This window comes from Salvelinus alpinus, chromosome 2 (assembly GCF_045679555.1).
Source record: "Salvelinus alpinus chromosome 2, SLU_Salpinus.1, whole genome shotgun sequence".
Classification (NCBI taxonomy): Eukaryota; Metazoa; Chordata; class Actinopteri; order Salmoniformes; family Salmonidae; genus Salvelinus; species Salvelinus alpinus.
The window spans coordinates 108,536,350-108,564,103 of record NC_092087.1 but is presented as its reverse complement, the minus strand read 5'-3'; the positions used below and the strand labels follow the sequence as shown (position 1 = coordinate 108,564,103).

The 27,754-nt window shown below is 39.2% G+C and overlaps 2 protein-coding genes across 3 annotated transcripts in view; one reads left to right on the top strand and one right to left on the bottom strand.

Annotated features, from left to right (window-relative positions):
* Positions 1-27,754, bottom strand: part of LOC139550284 (chemotaxis regulatory protein ChePep-like) — a 196,554-nt gene that overhangs the window by 62,255 nt on the left and 106,545 nt on the right. The gene's annotated exons all lie outside the window — the stretch shown is intronic.
* The window catches only part of LOC139548569 (zinc finger protein ZFP2-like), a 54,225-nt gene continuing 41,581 nt past the window's right edge, over positions 15,111-27,754 (top strand). The window contains exons 1-3 of one of the 2 annotated variants that reach the window (XM_071358318.1): positions 15,111-15,710; positions 20,614-24,134; positions 24,246-24,448. In XM_071358318.1, coding sequence (XP_071214419.1) covers positions 15,347-15,710; positions 20,614-21,701 — 1,452 coding nt within the window. In that variant the 5' untranslated portion in view covers positions 15,111-15,346 and the 3' untranslated portion in view covers positions 21,702-24,134; positions 24,246-24,448. Of the gene's footprint in view, positions 15,711-20,613; positions 24,135-24,245; positions 24,449-27,754 lie in introns of those variants that run through there. The other variant, XM_071358326.1, reaches the window with a different exon arrangement.

The following is a 27,754-nucleotide window of genomic DNA, read 5'->3' as shown; positions in this document are numbered from 1 at the left end:
TGCCTGAGGGGAAATTAACTTTCATACAGCCGAAAGGGGTGAGAAATGACACCAATATCAGTGGACAATTTGCAGTAATGTAAATAAACATAGATGATGGAACATATTCCCTTTTGCTTACGTGATGCACCCCTGTACCTGTACACAGCCAATCTGTAAATAGCACACCCGACTACCTCATCCCCATGTTATTCCTTGCTCTTTTGCACCCCAGTATCTCTACTTGCACGTCATCATCTACACATCTATCACTCCAGCTAAATTGTAATTATTTTCGCCTCCAGGGCCTATTTATTACCTCCCTACTCTTCTACATTTGCACACACTACATAGATTTTTCAATTTTTCTTTTGTGTTGTACGTTTGTTTACGTGTGTTGTTGTTTGTGTCGCACTGAGAACTAAATGAGAACTTGTTCTCAACTGGCCTACCTGGTTAAATAAATAAAAAATGGGACATAAATATTTACCATCTAAACCATGTGTGACCTCTCACCTCTCTGGCTGTAGAAGTGTTCTTCCTAACCAGTCCCTCAACAGCTCTCTGACTGAGCTCCACCCTCACTGGGTCTTCAGAGGAGAGGAAGGCTGAGGAGGGATGGAAGGATGAATGGATCAGTCAGTCAATAAAGTGTAGAGCTGCTGTCTGACAAAATCACTATTTTAGTAGTTCATTAAAGTAAATAAGGCTTTATGACTGCTGAATACCAACTATCAAACACTTAGATCATGTATTTTCAGGTAGAGATAAATCCTTGGGACGTCCCTAGCCTGTTGAAGTTGACATTTAAAATGGTTAAGGTTTAGGGTAGTGATGTCCCAAGGATTCCAGATAGCATTGACCATTGCACATTCTTCTGTCTCTTTTACATAGCAGGTGTAAAATAAACACAGACAAGACAAGTAGGCATGCAATGGATTATGGTCATTGTAGTTAATTATGTTTTATGCGCTAAATTATGTTGAATATTGGCCTGTTGGAAACTACCACTCCCTACTTCATCACCCAGTTCAGGCTGGGTCTGATTTATCTCTAGAGAAACTACAACTCCCTACTACATCACACAGTTCAGGCTGGATCTGATTTATCTCTAGAGAAACTACAACTCCCTACTACATCACACAGTTCAGACTGGATCTGATTTATCTCTAGAGAAACTACAACTCCCTACTACACCACACAGTTCAGGCTGGATCTGATTTATCTCTAGAGAAACTACAACTCCCTACTACATCACAGTTCAGGCTGGATCGGATTTATCTCTAGAGAAACTACAACTCCCTACTACATCACAGTTCAGGCTGGGTTTGATTTATCTCTGTGTTGTGAGGGAAAAATCTATGTTAACCTCTTTAACTTCATACGACTTCTAATGTGTTGAAGGATCTCTTTAAGGTTGAGAAGTTTGTGTATGTTTGTGTGGGTCTGTAACCACACCAACAATGATAAACTAGATCCATTCTGTTGTTGATTTACTTCTGTGTTTTGAGCCGTTGTCCTGTTGCATCACCCAACTTCTGTTGAGCTTCAATTGGCGGACAGACAGCCTAACATTCTCCTGAAAAATGTCTTGATATACTTGGGAATTCATTTTTCCGTCGATGACAGCAAGCTGTCCAGACCCTGAGGCAGCAAAGCAGCCCCAAACCATGACTCTCCCTCCACCAGACTTTACAGTTGGGACGAGGCTTTGATGTTGGTGTGCTGTGCCTTTTGTTCTCCACACATAGTGTTGTGTGTTTAAAGTAAATAAGGCTTTATGACTGCTGAATACCAACTATCAATCACTTAGATCATGTATTTTCAGGTAGAGATACATCCTTGGGATGTCCCTAGCCCGTTGAAGTCACATTTAAAATGGTTAAGTTAGGGTTTAGGTAGGGATGTCCCAAGGATCCCGGATAGCATTGACCATTGTACATTCTTCTGTCTCTTTTACATAGCAGGTGATGGGTTCTGACTTCTGAACTTGAAAATATGAAATATCCTTATTATGTGAAATTGAATGAAACAATAATGTATGTTGATGCTAATATGATCTACAATATTCCATGATGTTTCTATATGATAACAATAGAGTAATATATTTAATATGATGTACAATATTCCATGATGTTTCTATATGATAACAAGAGTAATATATTTAATATGATGTACAATATTCCATGATGTTTCTATATGATAACAATAGAGTATTATATTTAATATGATGTACAATATTCCATGATGTTTCTATATGATAACAATAGAGTAATATATTTAATATGATGTACAATATTCCATGATGTTTCTATATGATAACAATAAAGTAATATATTTAATAGGCCATATAGTATTTTTTAACAGTTTCACTAATACATTTGTATTAACTTAATCATTATCATTCAACGTAAGTTCACCGTCTCATCTCATACTGTATTGGAGCAGCAGCAGCTGACTGCCCGGTTCAACGTCAGTTCACCGTCTCACTTCATACTGTATTGGAGCAGCAGCAGCTGACTGCCCGGTTCAACATCAGTTCACCGTCTCACCTCATACTGTATTGGAGCAGCAGCAGCTGACTGCCCGGTTCAACGTCAGTTCACCATCTCACCTCATACTGTATTGGAGCAGCAGCAGCTGACTGCCCGGTTCAACTTCAGTTCACCGTCTCACCTCATACTGTATTGGAGCAGCAGCAGCTGACTGCCCGGTTCAACTTCAGTTCACCGTCTCACCTCATACTGTATTGGAGCAGCAGCAGCTGACTGCCCGGTTCAACATCAGTTCACCGTCTCACCTCATACTGTATTGGAGCAGCAGCAGCTGACTGCCCGGTTCAACGTCAGTTCACCGTCTCACCTCATACTGTATTGGAGCAGCAGCAGCTGACTGCCCGGTTCAACATCAGTTCACCGTCTCACCTCATACTGTATTGGAGCAGCAGCAGCTGACTTGATCGTTGATGCTAATCATCATGTTTTGAATCTGAGAGTAAATAGAGCCGACTACAACTCTAAAAATGAAGGGTTCAACTGGAGTTGTTCTCAGATCCCCTAAGAACCGTAGGGTTCTTGGTCAATGAAAAACAGCCCCAAAAGGTTCTTCAAAGAACTTGTTAGAAGGTGGGTTCATCGAGGAACCTCCGTTGTTGCTGGACTTCTTCCGGGAACTTCGCAATTACAACTGAAAACGATGGTGACAAGTTTGGATGCGACAACAGTTAAAAAGGTTAAGTTGTGTTGATGTTTGGCTCTGAATATGTCTCTAAATAATTTATTATAATAATATAACATACTAATAATGAATAACGAAGACAATGTTGGTTTTCTGTGAATATCTTCCATAACGTTACTATAGTTAATTACCGTAAATATTAGAAAGCCGGGTTTGACCGTCGGCGTTGTATGAGCTACAGTACAGTACCGTTATCTAGCTAGCTAACGTTATGTCCTAACTAGGCACAACTAGGTTTGGATTATTTCCCTGAACTATATTCTTTCCCATATATTGTACATCGTTTCCATAAGCCAACATGGCTTTACACTCATTAACGTAAGTTTCCAATCTAGAGCAGTTCTCACTTTTGTGATAATGAACTAGCTAACGTTAACTAACTAACTAACTAAGGACGGTGACCTGTCCTGACGAGATGTTACAACGAACTGAATCGTCAATGGAGGTCTTCCTCTTTATATAGCCTGCTACAGCATGCAATACTATTAACTCACAAGGGGGCATAACGTTACATGGACAATACTATCCCATTTTGGAAACGGTACATGTACAATACTATCCCATTTTGGAAACGTTACATGTACAATACTATCCCATTTTGGAAACGTTACATGGACAATACTATCCCATTTTGGAAACGTTACATGTCCGCCCCCTTGTGGAGGGAAATTCATATCTTAGATGGTAGCTGTAGATGGGATTCAAATGCATAATGTTGTTAATACATTGTCTAGACTACCTCTTTTGTATAAATGCCCTTCAGAATCCAAACACAGTATTGCCACGCAGCAAAATGTTGCGTATAATCTTTCAAGTCAGCCTGATAAAATATTGAACACTTTGTGAACAAAGATATCTTGAAATGTGATATTAGGCCTGTATGGCAGTACTGTTACTGTATGGCAGTACTGTATTGGCTAGTGCTTTCTCCAATATGTTCTAATATTTTACTTTCAATTGTATGTTGATGCCATTTATCTTTCAATATTTATTTAATATATATATATATATATATATATATACATATATAGATATATATATATATATATATTTTAATGCTTGTAAGACTCTTCTTTGACACATTTTCTCTTCCTTTGAAATTCTTATAGGACAGAACATGGACACAATGCAATTGGGATCAAGAAGAAGGTACAGATCTGTTGTAGGACAGCTGCATTTGAAGTGCATATTTAACCTACATAGCAGTCAATACAAACTGACATCTATTAGCATACAAATGTGTGCCAAGGATCTTTTCAGATCTTCTCATAAATGAATCAAGTCCATGGAATGGATATAGACAAAAAGATAATTCAAGGACTATCAGAGGTTGAGAGGCGAGGCAGGGGTGAGGACATCATCCTGCTATGTTGACAGTCCCTGAAGGACAATACAGAAGAGGTATTTGCTCTTATTCCTTCCCTTTCTCTAATATATTTTGTAATAAAATTAGCACGTGTAGTAAGATCATTACTTTACTTTACTAGGACTGGAGACCACAGCAGCGATCCTGCTCTTGCCCTACCTCTTCAATGAGGACCCGAGTGGCCTTTATGTCCGTGACAAGGTATGCCTATGCACCAATCATCTGTTTCTTCATAAACATAGGTGTGCATGCTTATATAAAACTACAGCTGAACATTTGTTCTGTTCTTTGTTAATTGTATGTGTATTAATCTTTTCTTACTTTTGTTGACACAGATTTCACCGCTCTTCACTCCTTTACTGCACATCGGCGGAAATCCATTTCACCATGAGAGTGAAATCCCGCTGGCCTTTGATGGGGAGAACATCCACGCCCTCGAGGACGTCTCCATGGGTCCTGGGGCTCTGCTACGGCTGTATTTTCTATTTTCCCTTAAATTTCCCCAAAATGTCAGAAAAACACTTATGTTGTTAAGTTACTGTGTTCTGGGAGAAGAGAAGTTGGGGTGAAGTTACCAGGGCCGGTCATAAAGATGGAAAACTTCCTAACATAACTAAGTGGATACGATATACACACTAAAGCTGAAATATCTGTATTTAGCATTAAGTCTACAATGTTGTTAGTTTACCTATGATTCATTTTTAATGTATGTTGTTTTTATTGTACATCATTATTTATACATTTTTAAATGTCATGAAAAGCACTATACAAAGTAAATATATTATTTATTATGGTCTGACATGTCTGCAGAAATGTTGCAAATTTGTAATGTGTTTGGTTTGGTAAGTTGTTTTGTAAATATTAATTCACATTTGTGGTGCCACTAAATAAACAATGAATTATTTCAATCAATATTGTCAATATTGTTATTATTAAAATATGTTTTTATAATGGAGGGAGGGTGGACAGGAAGTTAAAAAAAATGAAACCCAAAAGGTTCTTTGAGGAACCATGATAAGGGGTTCTTCAATGAACTTATAGGGGTTCCCACAAAACGTTCTTTGAATAACTTTTAGGGGTTCCCCTACAGTTTCAATTTGAAGAACCCCTAAAGGATACTCCAAGAAACTTTAGTTTTTAGAGTGTATATTGATAAAAGTTACCTTGTCCGAGAGACATTTACATAGTTATATTATACACAGCCCCATTTGGGATGAATATTTTGGGGCGAAATAGCGGCCACAACAGACAGACCTGATATGGCCCATAATTCGACGTCACGTGCTGAGTGGGTATGACCAAAGTTATTCTATTTAGCTACACTTTGTAGTAAATTTTTACACTATAATTAATGTTTCTGATGCCACATAGCCCGTTTTAAAAGGGAGTCGTTGGTTTTTAGTGGCAGTCGCTTTTTAGCTTTTTGTCTGAAAGTATTTTCTCAACTGCGATACCAATTCCAGTCAGCAGGTGGCGATGTGCGTCTTTCAGGTGATTCTGCCACCGTGAAGTATAATCTAGTGGACGGGACACTTCTTCAACATCAACAGCTAATCAGCCACCTTGGTTCACTAACTTTATGGAGAAAGGTTTATTCAATACATCTAGCAACTCCTCTCATACTGGGAAATTACAGGAATAACCTAATAAAATAATAAACCTCCACACAGGAATACACACTCAGAGCCTCCTGACTGGGCCCTGTTAACACCTCCACACAGGAATACACACTCAGAGCCTCCTGACTGGGCCCTGTTAACACCTCCACACAGGAATACACACTCAGAGCCTACTGACTGGGTCCTGTTTACACCTCCAAGGTGACCCCCCTCACACTGGAATACACACTCAAAGCCTACGAGGCTTTTCTAAAAACTACACTTTGTGTGGTTCGCTCACCTCTTTTTTTAAACTAGGTTTGAGATTTGGTATCCACTCAGCTCGCTGCCTCTCAGATCAAAGGTGGGTCCATCTGCTCCATTCCCAAAGTGTGGTCTCCCTGAGATCCCAAGTTTGAGGGATCCCTGGTGCACCATTTACCCAGGTCGCCAGGAGCGGTCAACAAGTCAAGATTCACATCCCCCATCGCCAAATGTGGTGGTTAATTTCAAAACAGACAAACTTATCACACAAGTCAGAGTTATTCTTAAATCGAAATCTTTATTCACTTATTAATAAGGGAGCAGGTCAATACAACACACACATATAAAGTGAATGAATTGAGTGATCTATGATAAATGATGGCTGGTCAACAAATCACCCCCAGATGATTCGTTGAGAGCCCCGAGACAAAAGTACAAAGGTCTTTTATAGCCAAGATACACCCCTTTCAACCTACATAACGAACAACAGATGTATAGAACGGGTCACAAGGTTAAGATTTGTATGAAAATATATTTATAATTCTCAGCAGACAGTATCTGCTGTAAAAACAGTACTCTTTGTGTAGAGACCAGGGTCTGGCCCTGGGGTCATCTCTCCTTGGTACCATATAGAACAGAAACATTAACTCATGCCCTGGAATGTGGTCTCTTTAGGTTTAATCACCCAAAAGACATTGTAAATCTCCTGTCAGTGTTTTCTCCCAGAGGCCCATCCTCAGTAGAACAAACAGACACAATAGTTCTAAGAACCCTCTATTCTGTTGCATAAAACAACCATTTGATCCAATAAAAGTATTATAACATAATGTTGCAGTTTTGCTCTCAGTGTCCACTGAAAGTTGACTAGTAACAACAACTGGGACCTAAAAGACACCCACCATGAGACCCACTAAATCTGCCAAGAAGAGGCAAACAAAAGAAAAACCCACACCAAACTTAAAGACAGGAAGCAAACCAAAAAGGTGGAGCAACTAAAGGTGTTGACTCTCCACATCTATCAAGACAACTGGAGCACTGGGCCAGACACTCTTAAATAGAACCTGGACCAGCTCAGGTGAAACACCTTCCCTCTAACGAGATGGACAAGCCAGCACAGGTGTAACACATACTGACTAATGAGGTGACACCAATCAGTGAGTCCTACGTGCTAACGAGCTATATGTGCTAACGAGCTATTCGTGCTAACGAGCTATACGTGTTAACGAGCTATACGTGCTAAAGTCCAACCTCAAAACATAAATGGAAAAACCAAAGCCTGTAACACTTTCCCCCTTAAGAAAACAAATATATCCCATGTTTTTGTTGGACAAGTTTGCTCACCACCGACAGAAAACAAATTTCATTTCACATAATCAACTACAATGCGTCTACAATATAAACATAGTGTCTACTGGCTGTCAACAATTAAAATCAAGAAAAAACACGTATTTCTAAATAATAATATACAATCGTATTATTTTTTAAATCCTTTTTCTTTCAATAGAATCCTAAAACCCACTAGCTTCTAGAACTCTCGTCCCCTTGGAACGAGCCCCCAAAAAACTTGTCTCCAATACGGAAAAACGTGCAGTCAAAATAAATTGTGATCCATGGCAACGCACTGGCTAAACGCAAAACTTGTTGACTGCCCACCCTTGAGACAATCAGCAACCAACTCCTGCAATATCCGTAGTAACTTTCCACCTTACTTCTCTCTCTCTTTTCAGGGTTCACTCGATAGGCATGTTGTTGGATCGGGCCCAGTCCCCAATTTCATGCATTTGGGTTAGCACATCTGAGAAAGAACCCTGATATTCTAAAAGCAGGGCAACATTGTCAATATAATTGTACCCGAAAATGGTCAGCTGGTTGCATAAATAATTATGACTACTAAATATTTCATAAATTGTAAATATGAAAATCAAAACCAAATGTACACCCCTTTGTTAATATGTATTGGCAATACTTCAGTGAGGCATGGAATAATAAAACATGTATCTTTTGTCAGGCTGAATGTTTGAAATATGAGGTGATTTGAGTCATGCTTCTTCAGTAGTGGAATAAAGACAATTAGCATTTGAATGTTGTAAAGAAATACTGGAGTGATGTCAGATTGTTAATAAAATTGATTATAGACCAATTTATTATACTGCTTTCATGTGTGTATATACACAAACATCTGCAACAATTATCATATTACATGTATTTTTTAAACAAGCAGCTTTTTCAACTTGTAGAAAACAGCTGGCTACATTTTGAAGTGCTGCATTTTGATTGAAGTGGGTCACCAACGCAGTAAGTGTAACACAGCTCTTTTTTTGTTAGTCACTTTTTGTTAAATAATACTCTTTCAATGTAGAGCCTGGATTTTCCCCTGAGGCTAATATCCATATCATGCTGCAATCAATTGAACAGGGGACAAACATTTAGGGTTCTACATTGTGACATCATTAAAATACTCCTACTACAATGTTAAAACATTCTACATTGTGACGTCATTAAAATACTCCTACTACAATGTTAAAACATTCTACATTGTGACATCATTAAAATAATCCTAATACAATGTTAAAACATTCTACATTGTGACATTATTTCATTGATATCATGAAACAACTCCTTCATGTATGCATTTTCTGATGTTTGATCAAAGATCTTTTATCAGAGTATCTCTTGTCACATTGATCACAGCTATGAGGTTTCTCTCCTGTGTGTGTTCTCTGGTGTGATGTCAGCTGGCCAGATGTAGGAAAACTCTTCTCACAATGATTACAACTATACGGTTTCTCTCCTGTGTGTGTTCTCTGGTGTACAGTCAGAGAGCAATATGTAGTAAAACTCTTTTCACATTGATCACAGCTATAAGATTTCTCTCCTGTCTGTGTTCTCTGGTGTCGAATCAGATGGCTTGATGTAGTAAAACTCATCCCACATTGATCACAGCTTTAAGGTTTCTCTCCTGTGTGTGTTCTCTGGTGTGAAGTCATCTGGCTAGATGTAGAAAAACTCTTCCCACATTGATCACAGATATAAGGCTTCTCTCCTGTGTGTATTCTCTGGTGTGATGTCAGAGAGCTATATGTGGTAAAACTCATCCCACATTGATCACAACTATAAGATTTCTCTCCTGTGTGTATTCTCTGGTGTGATGTCAGAGAGCTATATGTGGTAAAACTCATCCCACATTGATTACAACTATAAGATTTCTCTCCTGTGTGTATTCTCTGGTGTGATGTCAGAGAGCTATATGTAGTAAAACTCATCCCACATTGATCACAGCTATAAGGTTTCTCTCCTGTGTGTGTTCTCTGGTGTATTTTAAGTTCTGATGAAGATGTGCAACCTTTCCCACAGTCAGAGCAGCAATGAGATTTCTTCCCTGTGGTTCTCTGCTGGTGTTTCGACGTAGAGAGACTCTTCTCTGCCTCGTCAGCATCATGAGGTTGTGTAGGCTCCCCAGAGGATCCACAATAGTCACGTCTCTTTCCTTTGTGAACAACAAGTCAGACAGATGGTTTAAGGCCCACAACAGCAGAAATCCACTGTACAAGGTGATGTGTGGCCATGATGTTGTACAAACAATGACGTCTGTAATGAATGTTCATTATTTGACATTTGTCTTAAGATTCTCAAGTGAACAACAATAGTCATATAAAGTGTTAGGTAACTTGTTTGAAAAGTCATTACTTTATTACATTCCTCAACATTTGTCATAATTATTTAAAGCAGTTCATTTGTATCTCCTCTCTCGTTGGACTTCGGCTGCATATTTTCCTCCATTTTCTTCAAATCTCAAAACGTTGAAGCCACGCCCATTTCCTGAATAATTGCTTTATGGGCCCTAAAGTACTGCGTGTATACTTCGTATTTTTGGCGAATTTAGGACGACATCCAGGAACTTTTGGCATACTAACTACATCATACTATGACCAATAAGCAGAATATATACTCAGTTTACTTCACAAATAGTATGGTTAGTATGAGTATTCTAACACAGCTCAGGACTCTGGGCAGCCATTTTGTTTGTTTAAAAACTAGGTTGCCCCTTTAAAAAAGCCACTCAACAATCAATCAACCAATCTGCAGTCAACCAATAACAAAGCTGTAATTCCACCACTGTTTTGGTAACAAGATGATGGATGGGGCTGGAGAAATGTAACTGGTCTCAAATTCATAGACAGACCGATGGATGCAAGGACTGACCATCCATGATATCAACATTATAGTTTTAACCATGTTGAGGCTGTTGATTTACATTGTTTCTAAACATTGGAGTAAAAAAAGCTTATTTGGGGTTCTGATGGGGTACAACAGTTTAACTAAGCTCATGAGGCATGTGTTATATTCTCCAAGAATCAATGGCTATAAATATATAAATACATATATATAAATAAATAAATACTTTTAAAGTCAAAATATGGATGTAGCATTTGCAGATTTCCACTTTAACACCAAGCATCAGTTCAACAACCACAGAGTTTGTGCTTCTGTTAAGACAGTACTTACTAGTGTTAATCAGGGCCCGTTCATCGTCAGTCTCCTCTTCTTTCACTGAAACATCTTTCTCTTCTTCTTTCACGGTAACAGCATCACCCTCTACTTGTTTTTGTATTGTAACAACCTCCTCTTCCTCCTCTTTCGCGAAAGCTTCTTTCTCCATCCAGCAGACCTTCTCTTCTTCAGCAGGAACGGGGTTAAGTTTGAGACTGGAGCTATGAGGCATGTACTGAAGTCGCTAAGCGGTATAATTCAAACCAGTGTCACTTTATCAGCAACACGTGATCAATGACGTCTGAAGAATAATTTCGTCGAACACCTGATTGGTTTGGTATTGGGCTCGTTCGACATTGCAGCCGATATTGCAGGTGGCTGCTGACTGACTAATTTACAAATCACCTTGCATCGTAAATAACTACTAATTATTATTAATTATAAATCAGTAAGCCAGTCACCGTTTACCCACAACGCAGCATGGATTTGATGCTCTCGAACACGGCCACATAATGTTTACGCTGCTACGGCGTGTGACTTCATCTATAAAATGTGTCTGTTCTAAATTCTGTGTCGCTCAAAGCCTTGAGTAATGAACCTATTTTTGTTTTGACACAATTTGCTCGAAAGCATCAATGATTCAGGATTCTTTGTTTCCCCATCACTACTTTTCAGCATGTTCTTTGTGAATTAGACTACGGGAGTTTTGTAACTTTTCCCACCTTGGCTTACTGTTACTTGGGTTCTAACTGGTCTCCGGTAGTTGGTCTCGCTGACCATAACCGTGCTGGTTGGCTAAATAGCTAACGTTAGCTGGTTGGCTAACCGCATATAGATAACTGCATATAGCTAATGTTAGCTGGCTGGCTAAGATAACTGCATATAGCTAACGTTAGCTGGCTGGCTAAGATAACAGCATATAGCTAATGTTAGCTGGCTGGCTAAGATAACAGCATATAGCTAATGTTAGCTGGCTGGCTAAGATAACTGCATATAGCTAACATTCTTTTATATTTGGTTAGATGGCGTTATGTATTTACAAAACTGTGGTTTACTTTAATCATTCAAGTCACGAGTGCAAATTATTGGTTTAATTTTAAGTTATACATTTTAAGTTATTTCTGTTGTAGTATACATCATAGGGAATAGGCTGGTCCTCCATATTACTTCACACCTGACTTTGGCATTCTTCTAAATTCTGATTGGTTTAATGTAATAACTCCAAACATAGAACTGTGAGGTGTTACTTTGCATTGGACATTTTTTTATATTTTATTTTATATTTTATAAACAATACAAAACATACACATACAAACAACATCATAGAAACATTAACTACATAACACCTGCCCAGACCCACTAGAACACACCTCCATCTCCATTAACTACATCACACCTGTCCAGACCCACTAGAACACACCTCCATCTCCACTAACTACATCACACCTGACCAGACCCACTAGAACACACCTCCATCTCCATTAACTACATCACACCTGCCCAGACCAACTAGAACACACCTCCATCTCCATTAACTACATCCCACCTGCCCAGACCCACTAGAACACACCTCCATCTACATTAACTACATCACACCTGCCCAGACCAACTAGAACACACCTCCAGCTCCTGCATCCAGCCAGTGCCCGCATCAGCACCATTTTATTTCTCTCCGTCACTTTGAACTTTTGGATAATAAAGCATTTGACCTTTCTTTTGAATTAACAACAGAGGATTGGTTGATTTCCAGGTTTTAATTAAGTATAATATTTAAGATGATTGATGAGAAAAGTATCGTCCAACTCTGGAGTATCTCACTGCACCCTCAAATGCCATGTTTTGAAATATACAGACAGACAGATTAAAAGTAATTTTACATTGTATAACTGTACTTCTGACAGCCAACTTTCTAACTCCGCCCATAACTTTATGACATCATAACATTCCCAGAAGGATTATTGAGTCATTGTTAGTTTTACACTGAAGACATGACTCTGCCGTTGTGCTGTAGAATTTGTGAATTTTGTCTCTTGTATAATAAGGGACTATCATTTGTCCCAACATCACAGGCCACAGACTTTGATGCAGTTAAAGACTTCCAAAAGTGTTTCCGCAGTTTAAGATCAACTGAGTTTTTTTAATGGGGTTTCTCCCTGTGCACCTGCCAATGTAAATCCTTTGAACGAGACAAGTTACCAGACAGGACATATTGCCAATGTTCTTCCCATTAATAACCTGAAAGACAATTAACTTGTGGGCGGTGGTGGTGATGACGTCCTATTCGATGACGTCGTCCATCGGGATTCCCCAAAAAGAAGACGCTCTGGATTGATCATTGGAGTCAGATGTGAAGGAGGAGGTTGATCATCAGGAGTCAGATGTGAAGGAGGAGGTTGATCATCAGGAGTCAGATGTGAAGGAGGAGGTTGATCATCAGGAGTCAGATGTGAAGGAAGAGGTTGATTATCTGGAGTCAGATGTGAAGGAGGAGGTTGATCATCAGGAGTCAGATGTGAAGGAGGAGGTTGATCATCAGGAGTCAGATGTGAAGGAGGAGGTTGATCATCAGGAGTCAGATGTGAAGGAGGAGGTTGATCATCAGTGAACCTCTAGGATTGTGGCTGGGCTGGCGTTTCCACTTCCAGCTTAGTCATATATTTTAATGCATTGAATGTTGATATTGTGAACCTAAGTTATATATTTGTACCTCCTGTTTCATGAAGTGATGTCACTAACTACTGCCCCTATATATACAATGCATTTCCTTCACTTTTTCCACATCTGTTACGTTATTCTAAAATGGATTAAATCAATAATTTACCCTCATCATTCTACACACAATACCCCATAATGACATCACAATACCCCATAATGACATCACAATACCCCATAATGACAAAACAAAAACAGGTTTTTATAAATGTTTCAAATGTATCAAAAACAACAACTGAAATATCACATTTACATACAGTACCAGTCAAAAGTTTGGACACACCTACTCATTCAAGGGTTTTTCTTTATTTTTACTATTTTCTACATTGGAGAATAATAATGAAGACATCAAAACTATGAAATAACACAAATGGAATCATGTAGTAACCAAAAAAGGGTTAATCAAATCAAAATATATTTATATTTGAGACTCTTCAAAGCAGTCGCCCTTTGCCTTGATGACAGCTTTGCACACTCTTGGCATTATCTCAACCAGCTTCATGAGGTAGTCACCTGAAATTAATTTCAATTAACAGGTGTGCCTTGTTAAATGTTAATTTGTGGAATTTCTTTCCTTCATGTAGATGTATTGTTACACCATGTAGGAGTAGTATAGACCTAGTCTGTTCATTATATACATCTACATGATGTATTGTTACACCATGTTGGAGCAGTATAGACCTAGTCTGTTCATTATATACATCTACATGATGTATTGTTACACCATGTAGGAGCAGTATAGACCTAGTCTGTTCATTATATACATCTACATGATGTATTGTTACACCATGTTGGAGCAGTATAGACCTAGTCTGTTCATTATATACATCTACATGATGTATTGTTACACCATGTAGGAGCAGTATAGACCTAGTCTGTTCATTATATACATCTACATGATGTATTGTTACACCATGTAGGAGCAGTATGGACCTAGTCTGTTCATTATATACATCTACATGATGTATTGTTACACCATGTAGGAGCAGTATAGACCTAGTCTGTTCATTATATACATCTACATGATGTATTGTTACACCATGTAGGAGCAGTATAGACCTAGTCTGTTCATTATATACATCTACATGATGTATTGTTACACCATGTAGGAGCAGTATAGACCTAGTCTGTTCATTATATACATCTACATGATGTATTGTTACACTATGTAGGAGCAGTATAGACCTACAGTAGCTAGCTGCTAATTTAGATTTAGTATGACTTAATGAAACTGCCTTAAATGTGCTGTGGTAAACATTTTTTATTCGCACTAATCAATCAACACATTATTGTCTTTGTATGTGTCAATATAATAGTATTATTTCATTAAATCCATTTAAAATTGTTTGAAAATAAAATATGATCCTCAACTGCGTTTCCCCTCCAGTCAGCAGACGGCGATGTGCGTCTTTCAGGCGACGCTGCCAGCGTGACGTATAATCTAGTGGACGGTTCTTCAGAAACAGCTCGTCAACCACCTCGGTAGCTTGCTAGCCAACATAGCCGAAAGATTCAAGCTATTTATACGCTTTTGGTGTATATTAGCTACTGTGTTTTAGACACACTTCTGTCGTATCTACTTGTTAACCTATTTAGTTTAATATTACGTTATTTTGTATTAGTCAGCTATAGTAGCTGGCTGGTTAAATTAGCACTAGCCTAGTCGCTAATGATAGCTAGCTAGCTAACATCCCTGAACATGAGCTCACTAAACATCTCCCCTCTCGTTGAAGAAGAGGGGGTCTGCTGGACGGAGAAAGAAGCTCTGGGGCTGAACATTGTCGTGAAAGAGGAGAAGGAAGAAGAGGATGTCACAGTAAAACAAGAAGTAGAGGGTGAGGCTGTTACGGTGAAAGAAGAAGAGAAAGACGTTTCAGTGAAAGAAGAGGAAGACGATTTCAGAGTGAAAGAAGAGGAAGACGAGTTCAGAGTGAAGGTGGAAGATGTTACTGTGAAAGAAGAGGAGAAAGATGAGGATGCAGTTTTTGGAGTGAAGAAGGAAGGGGAGATTACTGTCACATTGAAAGATGAAGAGGAGGAGATAGGAGATCTGAGTAACACCAGTAAGTACCGCCTTAAATTTGTTTTTTACTTTCGATATTCGGAGTTGGCTCGTCAATACCTCTTCAACGGAGGGCCCAGGATGATGATTGATATGTCTAGAATCAGACGACGTAGAGAGCAAGCTACCCCTTGTTTTCTCTGTTCCGTTTCCAAAAAGTGACTTAACATATATATTTGAGAAGGGTCTATCTGCTGACCGCAGACTGGGGGGCACGGCATGTAGTGTTTTTCATGTAGTGATGTTTTACTACACACCGTGCCCCCCAATAGTGCCATGTGAGAGTTGGGTTGGCTACACCAAAGATTATGGATATACTGACAAGATGTCTCTCCGCCCTAACAAGGGGAGTAGTTGTCCACAAAGCGGCACTGTGGGTTGTCTAGCTCCTGCCTATCCTTTCTTTGGATTGGTGGATTCATCTAATTATTGTAATCTATTGTTTCTATTCTGAGGGTTGTTGACGTCAACCGCCTGTATTCAATGGAGAGAGATGCTAAGCTACTAGCATGAATATGCATAGCGATCTGGAGACAACTCCTATAGTGTTTTTATCAAAGTTGTCGGTATGTCACATGTCCACATAACAACTTAAGCATTACGAAACTTCTGTTGGATCAAGTAAACCTCACGTAGCAAATAAGCCATTAATTTTGTTGTTGACCAAATTCTACACTTTCCACATTGGGTAGATAATTGTTTCCACTTGGATACAACCTACTGTAGCCTACTGGCATGACCTAGAGAGATACAATCTACTGTAGCCTACTGGCATGACCTAGAGAGATACAACCTACTGTAAGCTACTGGCATGACCTAGAGAGATGCAACCTACTGTAGCCTACTGGCATGACCTAGAGAGATACAACCTACTGTAGCCTACTGGCATGACCTAGAGAGATACAACCTACTGTAGCCTACTGGCTTGACCTAGAGAGATACAACCTACTGTAACCTACTGGCATGACCTAGAGAGTTACAACCTACTGTAACCTACTGGCATGACCTAGAGAGTTACAACCTACTGTAACCTACTGGCGTGACCAAGAGAGCTAAAGTTGTAAAGTTCCTGGATTTTAAACAAATATTTTCCAGTAATAATGATAATTTGTATCATATCCACATGTGGGATCCCTCTCCTTTGTCGTCCACTCTACACCAATAACAGACAACTACTGTGGGACTCCCAATCCCTGCCGGATGTGATACAGCCTGGATTCGAACCAGGGACTGTAGTGACGCCTCTTGCACTGAGATGCAGTGGCTTAGACCGCTGCGTCCGTGTGTTAATTATTAGAGTGCTGTAGTAGAATGCTTAAAAGGCCTCTAGAGTTTTAAATATCGGTTATCGGTATCGTTTTTTTGGGGCAAGGAAAATATTGGATGTCGGTATTGGCCAAAAATGTAATATCGGGGCATCCCTTTATTCTAAAATGTTTTACAATACCCCATAATGACATCACAATACCCCATAATGCCAAAGCAAAAACAGGTTTCGATTTTTTGCAAATGTATTGAAATTATTCCCCAGGATAACTAGTCTCAGAGTAATGTAAGATCCCAGGATAACTAGTCTCAGAGTAATGTAAGATCCCAGGATAACTAGTCTCAGAGTAATGTAAGATGCTTGGAAAAAGAAGCTGAAAAGAATAACAGAACGGCACCATTAGAACTAAAATGTGTATCCTGGATGTCAGACCCCCAACCCTCCAAACTGTAAATAAATAATAAAATGTGTATCCTGGATGTCAGACCCCCAAACCTCCAAACTAAATAAATAATCAAATGTGTATCCTGGATGTCAGACCCCCAACCCTCCAAACTGTAAATAAATAATAAAATGTGTATCCTGGATGTCAGACCCCCAAACCTCCAAACTAAATAAATAATCAAATGTGTATCCTGGATGTCAGACCCCCAACCCTCCAAACTGTAAATAAATAATAAAATGTGTCTCCTTGGCAACATTAGAACCTCGGTACGTTTACTGTGTACTGGGTCGAGACAAAGGAATGATGTAAACAAATAATCCAAAATATTTTTGTCAATGAGACAGTATATAAACAAAGGAATGACCGAACCCCCTTTGGTGACTGAATGCTTGTAAGAAACTAGATGATCAAAACATTAGATCACATCAAATAAGCCTGAGTGGTTTCACCTCCTCCCAGACTATACTGGATACTACAGTTATAACTACATAGTTATACAGGATACTACAGTTATACAGGATACTACAGTTATAATGGATACTACAGTTATAACTATACATAGTTATTCCAAAGGTGGGCTACTTACTATCCACTGTTTGCAAGCCACCATTGATCTATTTTAATTTATTTATTTCACCTTTATTTAACCAGGTAGGCAAGTTGAGAACAAGTTCTCATTTACAACTGCGACCTGGCCAAGATAAAGCAAAGCAGTTCGACACATACAACACACAGAGTTACACATGGAGTGTAACAAACATACAGTCAATAATACCGTAGAAAAATAAGTCTATATACAATGTGAGCAAATGAAGTAAAGGCAAAAAAAGGCCATGGTGGCGAAGTAAATACAATATAGCAAGTAAAACACTGGAATGGTAGATTTGCAGTGGAAGAATGTGCAAAGTAGAAATAGAAATAAAGGGGTGCAAAGGAGCAAAATAAATAAATACAGTAGGGGAAGAGGTAGTTGTTTGGGCTAAATTATAGATGGGCTGTGTACAGGTGCAGTAATCTGTGAGCTGCTCTGACAGCTGGTGCTTAAAGCTAGTGAGGGAGATATAAGTCTCCAGTTTCAGAGATTTTTGTAGTTCGTTCCAGTCATTGGCAGCAGAGAACTGGAAGGAGAGGCGGCCAAAGGAGGAATTGGTTTTGGGGGTGACCAGAGAGATATACCTGCTGGAGTTAATTTGGCCGCCTTTCCTTCCAGTTCTCTGCTGCCAATGACTGGAACGACATACAAAAATCGCTGAAGCTGGAGACTTATATCTCCCTCACTAACTTTAAGCATCAGCTATCTGAGCAGCGTTGTACACAGCCCATCTGTCTTCCTACCTCATCCCCTTGTTTTTTTCTCACACCAGTATTTATACTTGCACATCATCTGCACATCTATCACTCCAGTGTTAATTTGCTAAATTGTAATTACTTTGCTACTATGGCCTATTTTTTGCCTTACCTCCGTACTCCATTTGCACACACTATATATCGATTTTTCTATTGTGTTATTGACTGTACTTTTGTTTATCCCACGTGTAACTCTGTTGTTTTTTTGTTGCACTGCTTTGCTTTATCTTGGCCAGGTTGCAGTTGTAAATTAGAACTTGTTCTCAACTAGCCTACCTGGTTAAATAAAGGTGACATAAAATAATAATAATAATAAATATCATAACTTTATTGACAACACCCAAATGAATACTGTCATTAATGCGGTTCTTCAATAATTACACATCATTCTTAATACTGTAGCTGTTTAGTTAGTCACATGTTCAACTATCATCAGCTGATCCAGGAAATCATTTTCTGAATGCCAGTCAAATGACAAACATCACCACATGCAACAACTACCAAAGTGCTTCTTCATTCATTACTCTGGTAAAGACAGTTAGGCCGTGCTCCACGTTGGATCCAACATCCCTAAAAAATTGGTGTTTATAATGTTATTGTCTGCTTGATTTACAGTAGGGTCTCGTTAGTCTGTTTACACACAGAGATCCTTTGCTCATAATGTGTAGAGAACTGTTCCTTGATGGATAGGCTATTGTACAACACACAGAGCTATTTTCCTATATTTGTTGTTTGGTGAAGTTATGGGTCCTACAGTAGGTCTATGTTGTTAGGTGAAGTTATGGGTCCTACAGTAGGTCTATGTTATTGTTAGGTGAAGTTATGGGTCCTACAGTAGGTCTATGTTGTTGTTAGGTGAAGTTATGGGTCCTACAGTAGGTCTATGTTGTTGTTATGGGTCCTAGAGTACACTATGTATGTCATGCAATAACAACCAAAGTGCTTCTTCGTTCATTACAGGTATATTTGTTGTTAGGTGAAGTTATGGGCCAATTTAGAAAACAGTGTACAAACCCTCATTGTCAGTCTGATGGAAAAGCTAGCCACTGGTTGAAGTGTTTTTTAGTACAAAGCGGTTGATTTGCGATGACACAAACATTATATTAAGCAGGACATTCAAACGAGCCTTTCAATTATAATCCAAAGTAGTGTGAAATGCACTCATAAGCAACCTGGAAATGGAGGTTACTCCCCTGAGTTTTCCCCTATTCACATTCAGAATACATTGTGAAAAACTCAAATCTTTGCTCACCATTTTTGCTCCAGGCAGATATACTTCATCCATAACTAGCGGTTTCCTCATTACCAGATATACTACATCCATAACTAGTGGTTTCCTCATTACCAGATATACTACATCCATAACTAGTGGTTTCCTCATTACCAGATATACTACATTCATAACTAGTGGTTTCCTCATTACCAGATATACTACATCCATAACTAGTGGTTTCCTCATGACCAGATATACTACATCCATAACTAGTGGTTTCCTCATTAGCATGGAGGAGTTTCTGCAACCAAATTGCCCTCGTGCCGCAATTTTAGCAACACAGAAAGGGGCCTGTATTGGAGACCAAAAGTCTTCTGCCACACTGCTTAGAGTTTCAACAACATGAATAACTTATTTCTAGTCTACAATCTTAGATGTTACTACTAATATGATTTTTTTTGACATAATATGACTTGTTGCTCATTTTAAGACAATTGTCAAATCATTTTAACATTCATTACAGACATCAATTGTTGTACAAAATCATGGCTATGCTGTTGGCATCACCTTTTACAGTGGATTTCTGCTGTTGTGGGCCTTTAATCATCTGTCTGACTTTGTTGTTCACATAGGAGAGAGACGGGACTATCGTGGATCCTCTGGGGAGCCTCAACAACCTCATGATGCTGACAAGGCAGAGAAGAGTCTCTCCAGATCAGAACACCTCAGGAAACACCAGCAGAGATCCACAGGGAAGAGAACTCACTGCTGCTCTGACTGTGGGAAGAGATTCACCTCATCAGGCATTAAAATTCATCAGAGAACACACATAGGAGAGAAATCTTATAGCTGTGGTCAATGTGGGAAGAGTTTCAGTCGATTTGGCCATCTGACATTACACCAGAGAACACACACAGGAGAGAGACCTTATAGCTGTGTTCAATGTGGGAAGAGTTTTACTCAGTCAACCATCCTGATATCACACCAGAGAATACACACAGGAGAGAAACCTTATAGATGTGGTCAATGTGGGAAGAGTTTTAGTCGATCTGGCTCTCTAACTGTACACCAGAGAATACACACAGGAGAGAGACCTTATAGCTGTGGTCAATGTGGGAAGAGATTTACTACATCTGGAGAGCTGACAAGGCACCAGAGAATACACACAGGAGAGAAACCTTATAGCTGTGGTCAATGTGGGAAGAGTTTTGGTCAATCTTGCCATCTGACTCTACACCAGAGAATACACACAGGAGCGAAACCTTATAGCTGTGTTCAATGTGGGAAGAGTTTTACTCAGTCAACCAGCCTGATATCACACCAGAGAATACACACAGGAGAGAAACCTTATAGCTGTGGTCAATGTGGGAAGAGTTTTGGTCAGTCTGGCCAGCTGACATTACACCAGAGAACACACACAGGAGAGAAACCTTATAGCTGTGGTCAATGTGGGAAGAGTTTTGGTCGATCTTGTCATCTGACTCTACACCAGAGAACACACACAGGAGAGAATCCTTATAGCTGTGGTCAATGTGGGAAGAGTTTTGGTCAGTCTGGCCAGCTGACATTACACCAGAGAACACACACAGGAGAGAAACCTTATAGCTGTGGTCAATGTGGGAAGAGTTTTGGTCGATCTTGTCATCTGACTCTACACCAGAGAACACACACAGGAGAGAATCCTTATAGCTGTGTTCAGTGTGACAAAATACATACATGAAGGAGTTATTTTGTGATATCAATGAATTAATGTCACAATGTAGAATGTTTTAACATTGTAGTATGAGTATTTTACGGAGTTTCACAATGTAGAACCCTAATTCAATTGATTTCAGCGTGATATGGATATTAGCCTTGGGAAAAATCCAGGCTCTGAATTGAAAGAGTACTATTTATGTGATTTAACAAAAAGTGACAAACAAAAAAAGAGTTGTGTTACACTTCCCACGTTGGTGACCCACTTGAATCAAAATGCAACACTTCTAAATATAGCCAACTGTTTTCTACAAGTTGTCCTCTAACCAGGGATGTACACATTACTCCGAGATTCCGTGTGGTTTTTGAGTTGTTAGTTTTAACAGGACGTGCAACCTCATCTTCCTCCTCTCGCACAATTGATTTTAGCATGATATCGATGAGTGATGACAAATAAGTGTTGTGTTCCTTTGTTTAGTGACCCCTACATTTAAATGCATCACTCAAATGTAGCTGACTGTCTTCTGCAGGTTGTCCTCTAACCAGTGAGGTAAAATATATCTCCCATTTCCGTGTGTTTTTTTAGTTGTTAGTTTCAACAGCAAGTACAACCTGATTTCTCCCCTAATCAATATCAGTGATTTATTGCTACTTGTCAAAACAACAGTGTTTTTGGTGCTTGTGTCCATGGTGAGGACAACTTGGTTTCTGATTGTCTCATGGTTGGGCAGTCAAAAAGATTTGTGTTTTGTGTTTAGCCAGTGCGTTCCATGGATCATAAATTATTTTGACTTTCCGTATCAGAGATGAGTTTTTTTTGGGCTCGTGAGTTTTAGGAAGGGAAAAAATACACGTTTTCTTTCTTGTTTTTAATTGTTGACAGCCAGTAGACACCATGTTTATATTGTAGTTGATTATAATGTGAAATGGAAGTTGTTTTCTGGTGGTGGTGAGCATTCTCTTAAGGTGTTACAGTCTTTGGTTTTTCCATTTATGTTTTGAGGTTGGACATTAGCGCGTATAGCTCGTTAGCACGATTGGTGTCACCTCGCTAGTCAGTTAACACCTTTAGTTGCGCTACCTTTTTGGTTTGCTTCCTGTCTTTAAGTTTGGTGTGGGTTTTTCTTTTGTTTGCCTCTTCTTGGGCAGATTTAGCGGGTGTCTTTTAGGTCCCAGTTGTTGTTACTAGTCAATTTTCAGTGGACACCCCCATAGTGTCTATCAGAACCACTCCTAAAAAACAGTTTATATTTTGGGTTGGATATTGCTTATTAATATTTTAATCAATGGCATTTCCTTCTTTTCCTTTCGCTCATTATTCTTTCAGTTGTTCTTCTTCAGTTTTTTATTCTCCCATTTATCCTCGTATGTTTGTGTACTAAATATTTCTCTTTATTTTTTCCTGTGATGATGTCATTGTGTTGCATCATGTCTGAAATGTGCTGAATAAATAAAGCTTGGTTTGATTTGAACATATTGCAAAACAAATGAACCCAATGACTGACCAATCAAAAGACTCTTGCTAAGAGGTCATTTTGCAGTGCTCCTCCTTGCACAAAGGCGGAGGTAGTGGTCCTGCTGCTGGGTTGTTGCCCTCCTACGGCCTCCTCCACGTCTCCTGGTGTACTGGCCTGTCTCCTGGTAGCGCCTCCATGCTCTGGACACTACGCTGACAGACACAGCAAACCTTCTTGCCACAGCTCGCATTGATGTGCCATCCTGGATGAGCTGCACTACCTGAGCCACTTGTGTGGGTTGTAGACTCCGTCTCAAGCTACCACTAGAGTGAAAGCACCGCCAGCATTCAAAAGTGACCAAAACATCAGCCAGGAAGCATAGGAACTGAGAAGTGGTCTGTGGTCACCACCTGCAGAACCATTCCTTTAGTGGGGGTGTCTTGCTAATTGCCTATAATTTCCACCTTTATGAGAAAAGATTCATTCCAACAGGTCTATTTTCTATTTTTTTTTACTATCCCATTTTGGAAACGTTACATGTCTGCCCCCTTGTGGAGGGAAAATTAATATCTTAGATGGTAGCTGTAGATGGGATTCAAATGCATAATGGGATTAATACAGTGTCTAGACTACCTCTTTTGTATAAATGCCCTTCAGAATCCAAACACAGTATTGCCACGCAGCAAAATGTTGCGTATAATCTTTCAAGTCAGCCTGATAAAATATTGAACAATTTGTGTACAAAGATATCTTGAAATGTGATATTAGGCCTGTATGGCAGGCCTGTATGGCAGTACTGGTACTGTATGGCAGTACTGTATTGGCTAGTGCTTTCTCCAATATGTTCTTCTATTTTACTTTCAATTGTATGTCGATGCCATTTATCTTTCAATATATAAATATTTTAATGCTTGTAAGATTATTCTTTGACACATTTTCTCTTCTGTTGAAACTCTTATAGGACAGAACATGGACACAATGCAATTGGGATCAAGAAGAAGGTACAGATATGTTGTAGGACAGCTGCATTTGAAGTGTACATTAAACCTACATAGCAGTCATTACAAACTGACATCTATTAGCATACAAATGTGTGCAAATTATCTTTTCAGATCTTCTCATAAATGAATTGAAGGACTATCAGAGGTAGATAGGCGAGGCAGGGGTGAGGACATCATCCTGCTATTTTGACAGTCCCTGAAGGACGATACAGAAGAGGGATTTGCTCTTATTCCTTCCTTTTCTCTAATGTATTTTGTAATAAAATTAGCAAGTGTAGTAAGATCATTGCTTTACTTTCCTAGGACTGGAGACCACAGCAGCGATCCTGCTCTTGCCCTACCTCTTCAATGAGGACCCGAGTGGCCTTTATGTCCGTGACAAGGTATGCCTATGCACCAATCATCTGTTTCTTCATAAACATAGGTGTGCATGCTGATATAAAACTACAGCTGAACATTTGTTCTGTTCTTTGTTAATTGTATGTGTATTAATCTTTTCTTACTTTTGTTGACACAGATTTCACCGCTCTTCACTCCTTTACTGCACATCGGTGGAAATCCATTTCACCATGAGAGTGAAATCCCGCTGGCCTTTGATGAGGAGAACATCCACGCCCTCGAGGACGTCTCCATGGGACTTGGGGCTCTGCTAGGGCTGTATTTTTTATTTTCCCTTAAATGTCAGAAAAACACTTATGTTGTTAAGTTACTGTGTTCTGGGGAGAAGAGAAGTTGGGGTGAAGTTACCAGGGCCGGTCATAAAGATGGAAAACTTCCTAACATAACTAAGTGGATACGATATACACACTAAAGCTGAAAAATCTGAATTTAGCATCAAGTCTACAATATTGTTAGTTTACCTATGATTCATTCTTAATGTATGTTGTTTTCATTGTACATCATTGTTTTTGATTTTTTTAAATGTCATGAAAAGCACTATACAAAGTAAATGTATTATTTATTATGGTCTGACATGTCTGCAGAAATGTTGCAATTTTGTAATGTGTTATGTTTGGTAAATTGTTTTGTAAATATTAATTCACATGTGTGGTGCCACTAATTAAACAATGAATTATTTAAATCAATATTGTTATTAAAATATGTTTTTATAATGGAGGGAGGGTGGACAGGGAGTTTTAAAAAATTAACCCCAAAAGGGGTTCCTCAAAGAACCTTTTGGGGTTAATTTTTTTCTTCAAATAACTTATAGGGGTACCCACAAAAGGTTCTTCAAATAACTTTTAGGGGTTCCCCCACAGTTTCAATTTGAAGAACCCCTAAAGGATTCTCCAGGAACCTTTACTTTTTAGAGTGTATATTGTTAAAAGTCACCTTGTTCGAGAGACATTTACATAGTTATACACAGCCCAATTTGGGATGACTATTGTGGGGCGAAATAGCGACCACAACAGACAGACCTGATATGGCCCATAATTCGACGTCACGGGCTGAGTGGGTACGACCAAAGTTATTCTGTTTAGCTACACTTTGTAGTACATTTTTACACTATAATAAATGTTTCTGATGCCACATCGCCCGTTTTCAAAGAGAGTCGTTGTTTTTTAGGGGCAGTCGCTTTTTAGCTTTTTGTCTGAAAGTATTTTCTCAACTGCGATACCAACTCCAGTCAACAGATGGCGATGTGCGTCTTTCAGGTGATTCTGTACTGTGAAGTATAATCTAGTGGACGGGACGATTCTTCAACATCAACAGCTAGTCAGTCATCTTGGTAGTTTACTAGGCAAAACAGCCGAAACATTGAAGTTCTTTGAACTGTGTATAGCCAAAATAAATGTTTGTTTCCCGGACAATGACCGGATTGTCAACGGTACTCTAACCTCCCAGAGACCACGGCAAAATCAAGCCTCCCAGGAACTATAGACCTTCCGCTGCTTTCTAAACTATCATCCCCTCTCAATACCACCCCGTGATCTTCTATGATGGCAGTGAAGTAACAGAACGTTATATCAAAGCTTATTATCCACATGTCAATCATCTGATTCAGAATATTTCTATATGACGAACTATAGATCTCTGTGAGGAACTATAGATCTCTGTGAGGAACTATAGATCTCTAGGAGGAACTATATAGATCTCTGTGAGGAACTATAGATCTCTGTGAGGAACTATAGATCTCTGTGAGGAACTATAGATCTCTGTGAGGACCTACAGATCTCTGTGAGGAACTATAGATCTCTGTGAGGAACTATAGATCTCTGTGAGGAACTATAGATCTCTGTGAGGAACTATAGATCTCTGTGAGGACCTATAGATCTCTGTGAGGACCTATAGATCTCTAGGAGGACCTAGAGATCTCTAGGAGGAACTATAGATCTCTGTGAGGAACTACAGATCTCCGTGAGGAACTATAGATCTCTGTGAGGAACTATAGATCTCTGTGAGGAACTATTGATCTCTGTGAGGAACTATAGATCTCTGTGAGGAACTATAGATCTCTGTGAGGAACTATAGATCTCTGTGAGGAACTATAGATCTCTATGTTACTATCCAAACTTCTGATTAAGACTCAGTCACACAACTCTCATATCGCAGTCACACAACTCTCATAACGCAGTCACACAACTCTCATATCACAGTCACACAACTCTCATATCACAGTCACACAACTCTCATATCAGTCACACAACTCTCATATCACAGTCACACAACTCTCATATCAGTCACACATCTCTCATATCACAGTCACACAACTCACATATCACAGTCACACATCTCTCATATCAGTCACACAACTCTCATATCACAGTCACACAACTCTCATATCAGTCACACAACTCTCATATCGCAGTCACACAACTCTCATATCAGTCACACAACTCTCATATCACAGTCACACATCTCTCATAACGCAGTCACACAACTCTCATATCACAGTCACACATCTCTCATATCACAGTCACACAACTCTCATATCACAGTCACACAACTCTCATATCACAGTCACACAACTCTCATATCACAGTCACACAACTCTCATATCACAGTCACACAACTCTCCTATCACAGTCACACATCTCTCATATCAGTCACACAACTCACATATCACAGTCACACAACTCTCATATCGCAGTCACACAGCTCTCATATCACAGTCACACAATGCTATTCTCAAACATAACTAATCAATTAGTTGTTTTTCAACAATATTTTCACCTGCAGGAATATTTTCACATTTCTATCTCATGGTTAGTTCCTAGGATAATGCAACTCATACATTTACATCTTTCAATACTTCTAAAATGGGGTCCAGGTTTTAAACAATTACAGGTTCAAAATAATTACAGGTTTAAAACAATTACAGGTTTAAAACAATTACAGGTGCACCTTACACTATATCATACATGGACTTAACTAGTAAACACAGAATCTAGTTTTCATCCAGTTCACACAGCTGACTGGGCCCTGTTCACAATGATAGATGTCTTTGAGTCGACTGCCTCTCAGATCATCCTCCACTGACTCGGCCCTGTCTACACCTCCAAGGGGCCCCTCAGGAATACACACTCAGAGCCTATGAGGCTTTTCTAAAAACTGCACTTGTTTCGCTCACGTCTTTCTTTCTTTTTTTAACTACGTTCGAGATGTGGTATCCACTCGGC